This window comes from Salvia miltiorrhiza, chromosome 7 (genome assembly GCF_028751815.1).
Source record: "Salvia miltiorrhiza cultivar Shanhuang (shh) chromosome 7, IMPLAD_Smil_shh, whole genome shotgun sequence".
Classification (NCBI taxonomy): Eukaryota; Viridiplantae; Streptophyta; class Magnoliopsida; order Lamiales; family Lamiaceae; genus Salvia; species Salvia miltiorrhiza.
In genome coordinates this window covers 52,698,357-52,706,594 of record NC_080393.1, presented here as the reverse complement: position 1 = coordinate 52,706,594, position 8,238 = coordinate 52,698,357, and the positions used below count along the sequence as shown (strand labels likewise).

The 8,238-nt window shown below is 36.5% G+C and overlaps 1 protein-coding gene across 2 annotated transcripts; it reads left to right on the top strand.

The window, feature by feature from the left end:
* The first annotated feature begins 1,700 nt into the window (after positions 1–1,700).
* On the top strand, positions 1,701–7,493 carry LOC130994772 (UDP-N-acetylmuramoyl-L-alanyl-D-glutamate--2,6-diaminopimelate ligase MurE homolog, chloroplastic-like). 2 transcript variants are annotated; one of them, XR_009091926.1, is made up of 6 exons: positions 1,701–3,622; positions 4,626–4,742; positions 5,266–5,441; positions 6,023–6,168; positions 6,775–6,958; positions 7,194–7,493. XR_009091926.1 is itself a non-coding variant. In XM_057919834.1 (5 exons), the coding sequence occupies exons 1-5, from the start codon at positions 1,801–1,803 to the stop codon at positions 6,791–6,793; spliced, it is 2,280 nt and encodes a 759-aa protein (XP_057775817.1). In that variant the 5' UTR covers positions 1,725–1,800; the 3' UTR covers positions 6,794–7,493. The 2 variants fall into 2 exon arrangements, 1 of the variants encoding a protein (XP_057775817.1); XM_057919834.1 differs by having other exon boundaries at positions 1,725–3,622; positions 6,775–7,493.
* Positions 7,494–8,238: the final 745 nt, after the last annotated feature.

Sequence of the window (8,238 nt, the reverse complement as noted above, 5' to 3'; positions counted from 1 at the left end):
ATGTTTTCCCACTTTTAGATAATTACTTATAGCTATACCTCTTGTTATCTAAATTCAAAAAAAAGAAAAGAAAAAAAAAAGAAACAACACAATACAGGTGTGTATACAAATCACAAGAAATGAGAGGAGACCAATATGAATATCTTACAGTTTTCAATGCACTAAAACTAGAGTGTCCAGTATCGAATTTTTTTTCGAAGATTGAAAATTGAAGCTGGTATACCTGAAATATTGCTAGTTTATCACACAACTTGACTAATTTATACCGGACATCAACACAACTAATTACATAATTTAATATGGAAAATTACATTAAAGACTTGAAATCACACTAAATATTAATTTACTCCTATGTAAATATTTAAAAATTATACTAAATCAATTTAAAATAAAATAAATTACAATTATAAATAACCAAATTCAATTTGGACTCTTAAATAGTTAAATGTATTTACTTAACGAACCTATATTAAAAATCATTACATAAAAATTAAAATCTACTGGCCCAACAACTTTTTTTAGCCCAACAACCCACAATCGACATAATGAGAAGCCCAAACTTGTATATATTTAAAACATTCCCACAAACTAAGGTGATATTTATCAGTTATCACTATAAATAGTCCTGAATTTAATAACACTGCTAATATCGATCTATTCGTTTTTCGGGAAAGTGAGTTGACGAAAACTAAGGAGGTGATCCATGAGATGGAATGGAGGTGAGAATGAAATGGTGATTCCTATCTTCATTTCATTCATTTGTTTGGTATATTCTTTTTATAGGAATCATCATTTTATTTGGAATCATTATTCCTACATCTATGGGAGTGGTCATTTCTTCCGTGGACGGATGAACTAAAAATTATTATTATATCATTATCTATATTTAAATATCATAATTGATTAATTTAAATATCATAATTTAAATCAGATTTTCAAGTTTCTCCAGCATAACAAATTATGAAAATATTTTTTTTTTCTAAAAAACTTATTATACTCCTCATGGCATCTATCTTATGTTGTTTAGTAAAGAACATGAGTTGAAAAAAAAAACTGTCTTTCAAAATCTGACATCATAATACATAGAGAATTATACATATTGTATGTTCTATTTGTGATATGATGATATTTGTGCCAAAGTCTCGTGGACTATTGAATTAGGACGGAGATGAAGTATGCCATTAAAAAAGGAGTTATAGCAAAAAAAAAATACAAGAAATTTTTTAAAAAGAATAATTTTCACCCGAACTTTCAATTAAGCCAAAATATACTTTAATTTATATCTTTGTTGTAATTTTCACCTAAATTTGACTTTCAACGAAATTATAGTTTAATTGATAGTCGGAACTTCACCTGATCTTGGTCTAACTTCTAATGATGATGAATATTTAGAAGTTCGACGGTCTAATAAAGCAAAATTTAATATATTTGACTTAATATTGACTATTAATTAAGTTTCAATTTCGTTGAAAGTCAAATTTAAGTGAAAATTGCAACAAAAATATAAATTCATGTATTTTTTTGGCTTAATTGAAAGTTTAGGTGAAAATTGCAATTTTTTTCAAAGTTCGTATATTTTTTGGCCTTAAGTTCATAACCCTTAAAAAAATATATAATTTAAATAAAAAATTATGAAAAGATTTTAAATAAAATTAAAATCTCTAGTCGTTTATCGTTAGCAGCAGCAACTTCTAAATTTCAACTCCTTCCTTCCCTCTTTCCTAAAACCCCTATCCATTCCACTGCTACAGCTAAACCCACTCTCTCTCTCTCTCTCTCTCTCTCTACAGAGGAGCAAACATGCCCCTCTCTTTCCTCTCTCTCCCACCCTTCCCTCCACCGCCGCTTCTCTCTTACTCCTCAAAGCTCAAACCCACCGCACTCACCCTTCTCCTCAAGCCGCCCCTTCTCTCCGCCTCCACCGCCATCTTCGCCGTCGGCGCCGACGGCAAATACTACCCAACTCCGTCGGATGAGGACCCCCCCGAAGCCCCCGAGGACTCCATGCACGGCGTCAACAAGTTCCAGCAAATCCAGCGCCAGGCCTCCCGGGCCCGCAAGCTCCAGGAGGAGCAATACAAGAAAGACCAGCCCACTTTCCTCAAGGCGCTCGAGGAGACCGACGACATCCCTGACTCAGTCATCGATGCCGACACCGGAGACGATCCCTTCGGCGAAATCGACAAGGCGATTGCCCTGAAACGCCGCGAATTCATCAAGCAGGGGCTGATTAAGCCTGCCCCGAAGAAGAATGCCGAGCCCGAAATTGAGGTTGCTGATGAATTGGAGCCTGAAGAAGTCGTCGATTTGGAGGAAATTGACGAGCTGCACGGGCTCACTGGTGATGAGAGCGACGAGGGGAGCGCGGACAGGTCTGAATTTGAGGTGAGTGATGGTGATTTTGCGAGCTCGTTTGATATTGATTTTGATGAATTTGGGAAAACTAAACCTAGAATTGTGGAACCTAAGTTTAGAATGAGCTTAGCTGAGCTGTTAGACGAGAGCAAAGTGGTTCCTGTATCGGTTTATGGAGACATAGAGGTGGAAATCAGTGGGATCTCGCATGATTCTCGTGTCGTTGAGAGTGGTGATTTGTTTGTGTGTTGTGTAGGGAGGAAGACTGATGGGCATTTGTATCTATCGGAGGCGGATAAGAGAGGCGCTGTGGCGGTTGTGGCGAGTAAGGAGGTAGATATACAGAGCACATTGGGGTGTAAGGCCTTGGTCCTTGTAGAGGACACCAATGTAGTTCTTGCTGCATTGGCGGCTTCGTTTTTTAGGCACCCGTCTAGGGGTATGTCGGTCATTGGTGTCACGGGGACAAATGGCAAGACGACAACTTCTCATTTGATCAAATCCATGTATGAGGCAATGGGGTTGAGGACGGGTATGTTGAGCACGGTGGGGTATTACATTCACGGGGATAACAAGTTGGAGTCGAGTAATACCACCCCCGATGCAGTTTTGGTGCAGAAGTTGGTTGCCAAGATGGTGCATAACGGTACGGAGGCATTGGTGATGGAGGCTTCATCTCACGGGTTGGCATTAGGGAGGTGTGACGAGGTTGACTTTGATATTGCGGTTTTCACAAATTTGACTAGGGATCATTTGGATTTTCATGGGACGGAAGAGGAGTATAGGGAGGCAAAGGCTAAGCTTTTCCAGAGGATGGTGGACCCATCACGCCACCGGAAGATTGTGAACATTGATGACCCAAATGCAATGTTCTTTATTGCGCAGGGGAATCCCGATGTACCCGTTGTGACCTATGCAATGGAAAATAAGAATGCGGATGTTCATCCTTTGAAATTTGAGTTATCTCTGTTTGAGACTCAGGTTTTGGTGAATACGCCTCAAGGTATATTGGAGATCTCGTCGGGGCTACTTGGGAGGCATAATATATACAACATTCTTGCAGCTGTAGCCGTTGGAATTGCAGTTGGGGCCCCTTTGGTGGACATTGTCAGAGGAATTGAAGAGGTCGATGCAGTGCCAGGCAGGTGTGAGTTGATAGACGAGGAGCAGGCTTTTGGCGTTATTGTGGACTATGCCCATACTCCCGATGCATTATCTAAACTTCTTGATTATGTGAGAGAGCTTAACCCTAGGAGGATTATCACTGGTACTTCAGTCTCTCCATTGATGTGTTAAAGCATCCAGTTTTATGCTTTTTTGCTAATATCTTAAATTATCAATTCTTGCTTTCTACTAGTCTCTCACTCTCTCACTTCCTCTCTCCTTTCCTTTTTATCCTCTTTCTATATGGTAGCTCTAGGATTACAAGTGAAGATGAATTCTGAATGCGCATTCTTGGCTCTGTTTTTTAACATATTTGAGCTACCTTGAAACGTTGATAATTCTGAAAAGTCGGACATATTTCCTGGTTTTCTTTTAAGCTGTCTCTCTGACTGGACGATGTAAGAAAATTGAATAAACTTGCATAGCATGTAGAGGAGTAGTAAAGCCTACAGTAATGAGAAATTAGACGAGATTCATGGAAACTTAGAAGGGATTAGAAAGTTGGATATTTTGGATCTTGTAAATGTGTAGGAGCTATGTATGCACTTTGCCACAGGTATGACTGCAGATCATCAGCAAAAATGTGAAGAAAATTTATGGCATTACTGACATAAGTTCTGGATCATTCTAACTTGATGGTTTCTTGTATATTACGTGAAAGACAAATACACACTGCTTTAGGATCAAACTCAATATGGATATTCTTTTGTGTATTTTGAGTTTTGGGTACAAGATATTTCACACTAGAGAAGTTTTGTATAAAATCTTTTGATCTGTTTTCTTCAAATTCTGAACCTTCTGTTGAACACGTGTAAAGTTCATTAGAAAACTCATGAATGCCAATTTAATACTGGATGTTAGCCTGATCTTGAAATTTCAACCTATAACTTTCCATAAAATGGATTTCCTTTTCATCACCTTTTGTTCTCCCACTTGTGACATAAGAAGCATGTTCTTGTTTCCGGAACTTACTTGAATCTTATTTAAAGAATTACTTATATTATAAGAAACAAGTTTAAGATGGGAAGATTTATCATGATTTTCTTGTAGCTTCTATTGGGAGTTATCTCCACTTATGACCCATTTTCTTCTACTGTTTCTTGAAGTGTGTGGGTGTGCTGGTGAAAGTGACAGAGGGAAGAGGCCAATGATGACAAAGATAGCCACAGAAAAAAGTGATATCACTATCTTGACATCGGACAATCCGAAAAATGAAGATCCTTGTAAGTAGTTACATTTGCTTTCTGAAACATAACGACACGCTTCAAAATGATTTAAGCCTTTTCTTTGTTTTTTGAGAAGTTTTCTCGTGACTTGCTCTTCAATATAAAGCATATTTCAGATGATGAAAGAATCATTTGGATCGTGCCAAAATCTTTGAGCTTCTGTAATTTAAGAAACCAGACAATTGCATAAACAGAGCCAATGGGTATTCAACTATCCCCAAATGCATACGTAGGGATGAATCATATTATAGCTAACATATCCTTGAGGGCTGAGATTCTTAAATTTGCTGTAGCTGTAAGAAGATAAGTTTTGGGCTCTTCTGGAGTTCAAGTCTTCTTCCCAACTTTTGTAATCATATCAAGGAAACTAATACTAATAGTAGTAATAAACTCTAGTTACAAAGATATGTGTAATACTCTTCAAGAGTTTTTTCCTTCTGTGATTTTTATTTTTTCGATAGAATCTTTCGTCATCCACCCATTCTCTTATCAATCTTTTCATTCTTGATGTTATTACCAGTGGACATCTTGGATGATATGCTGGCTGGAGTGGGTTGGACCATGCAAGATTACTTGAAACATGGAGAGAATGATTACTATCCACCTCTTCCTAATGGCCACAGACTATTTTTACATGATATTAGACGGGTAGCTGTACGATGTGCTGTAGCCATGGGCGAGGAAGGCGACATGGTTGTAAGTTCTTGAACATTATGCTGCTTGGTTTGATTTGCGTTTCTGCACAAATTTGGGACGAGAAACCAAATTAGAAACAACTACTGTGAGATTGCATCCACAGAGAAACTATTTAGTCAATCAATTACCTTGTCCATGAAAAAGGAACATATTGTTTGAGCAAATGTATGGTCTGTCCATATATGAGATTGTATCTTGATTTTTTCTGCAAAATGCATAATGTGGGATGTGAGATTGGAAAGTGAGGTACTTGAAGGATGAACTGTTGGCAGCCTAGAGCGTAGCATACCACATACATCATTGGCAAACCTTGCTTTTCTCTTCTTGATCAAGAAATACTTAATAGGAGATAATTAAGCTATAAGTTATGTCATAAATATAGCTACCATTGCTCAAATAGTGTTATTCTGACTTAGAGCAACAAAAAGAAACGTGTGAATGAGGAGGGGTATTTGTCTTGGTATTGAGATGTAAATAAAAAGTACCTTTTTTTCTGCTTGTTTCTCTACGTTGGTATGAGAAAGCTCATTTGCAACCTTTTGTCCTTAATATTTTCTCATCTAGCTGTGCATTTGCGACAGGTGGTGGCTGGTAAAGGCCATGAAACATATCAAATAGAAGGTGAAAAGAAGGAGTTCTTTGATGATCGGGAGGAATGCCGAGAAGCATTACAGTATGTAGATGAGCTTCACCAAGCTGGAATCGATACGAGTGAATTTCCATGGAGGTACTTTGTCCAGTAATATACTGTGTATTTTCGAAAATCAGTTTTCTTATAGCTTAATTCTTCTTCCACTTCACCAGTCAAGCAGAAACAAAGCAGCTCTTTCATAAATTGGACTTGACGGTTAATATAGAAACTTTTGTCAATAAAAAAATGAGCTCATGGGTGGAGATTTCTAGATTTCTGGCTCAATTACTTTACGTCTAAGGGTACGTTTACTTTGGTTGTAAAATTTTCATTGGAAAAGGATGGATAAGAAAATGTGAGAAAATATTTATCTTTTCCTCCTATTTTATCATATGTTTACTAGAGATGAAAAGATGAGAAAATGTTGGAAAATATTTTCACACCACTACCCAAAGATAATAAGTATTATCCAACATTGGAGAGAAAATGAGTGAACATGAGCTGTCCGAGAAAATATCCACCATGTCCGGAGAAAATTTTCTATCATAGTAAACATGTGAAAAGGATGGAAAATGAGTAAAAATATATGCATTCTCTCCTTTTCCATCAAAGTAAATGCAACCTAGTTGTATATTCGATAAATTGTGTTTGCACAAAAGATGAAAATATGAATTATGCTCTTACTTCTGTATGCTGCCACAGGTTGCCAGAGAGCCATTAGTGTATACCAACCATACAGAAAATGATCGAGGCTAATAGCTCAAAGCAAACGGCTGTTTGATAAGCATAAGCACATTATTGTGGTCTTGTGCTTGGTAAATCACGTAGTTGAAGAGTCTGCAAATGCATTCAAATACCACGACAGTTTCACCTGAACGTGCAGATGGTATGTACGTGATCCCGTCTCCCTTGATGTATTTCCTCGGGCTATGCTTTGTCTAAGATGGGATTTAACACTCAAGTACAAAAAAGTTCATTGTTTTATCATTCACCTATGCTGTGCCAATCTATTTCTAGCTAGACAGGTGGAATTTAAGTTGAGCTGAATCTGTCCCTTTTCGCATTTTGAGTTGTCTGAAAAATTATCGTCTCTTTCTGGGCCGATTTTCATCTTCTTGCAGAACTAGGTCGCGTGGTTACCTAGACGCCCTCTCGTTGTCTTTGGCAAACTGAGAAGCTCCAATTTTTGTAAGGAAGTGTATTAATGTAAAGTAATTGTCATTGATCATATTACTGATCCCACTTAAATGTTTGAGGGCTGTAGATTATTAGCATATGTTGAGACTAAAATTGAAGAACTCGAAACAATAGTTGTAGTAACTTTTGTGCCTTCATATATACCGGCTCTTGGTTGCAGTTTTGAAGATCTGAACATTTCATATGTAGATAATCATTCTTCCAATTTATGGTTTTTCTGCTCTTGTAAACAGCCAAATTTTAATTTAATTTGTATCTTTTTTTTTTTTTCGTAAGTATACATGAAGCTGGTTTTATGTCATTCTCCTAGGTTTTCTGCTCTTGTAAACAGCCAATTTATGCTGGTTTTAATTTGTATTTATGGTTTTTCTGCTCTTGTAAACAGCCAAATTGATGTGAATTAAAATCAAACCAAATTGAAATTAAAATCTATCGATTCGGTTGTTACATACCCCCTATTTTTTTCCTTCATTATTATTAAGGAACAAGAATTATGAACCTTTTTTTTTTTTTTGTGAACTCTTAACTTCATGATTTATCTATTCTATTCTCTTGCATGATATGTTGTCTGCAGAGCCAGTTTCAGGAATTTATCTCGGATGGAGATGATAGAAATATTAAGATTATATACATGTTAAACTTAGATTTTAAAATTATGTACATTTTAATTAGGTCTAAGAAGCTACTTTGTGAGTAAGAATGCTGAAATAGAAATTCTATTAAAGAAAAAAAATATAAAAAAGGCTTGAATGCACAAGAACACAAACTAATTAAGGGCCAAACTTGATTCATAGCATGCCACTATTTTTTTATTTATTTTTGAGTAACAATAAAATGAATATCTTGAGTGAAAATAAAATAAGATAAAACTCATTTCAAAATTCAAGTAGAAAATTGGAGGTAGGAAGAAGCCATGTGACCTGACTAATGGGCCACTCAACTATAAATGGTAGCCGCGTTTAATCAACT

Excerpts from the sequence above, each read along its gene's own strand:
- LOC130994772 (XM_057919834.1), top strand. The coding sequence starts at position 1,801 with ATGCCCCTCTCTTTCCTCTCTCTCCCACCCTTCCCTCCACCGCCGCTT. Across the intron at positions 3,623-4,625 it reads CCCTAGGAGGATTATCACTG|TGTGTGGGTGTGCTGGTGAA; the intron begins GTACTTCAGTCT and ends TGTTTCTTGAAG. Across the intron at positions 5,442-6,022 it reads GCGAGGAAGGCGACATGGTT|GTGGTGGCTGGTAAAGGCCA; the intron begins GTAAGTTCTTGA and ends CATTTGCGACAG.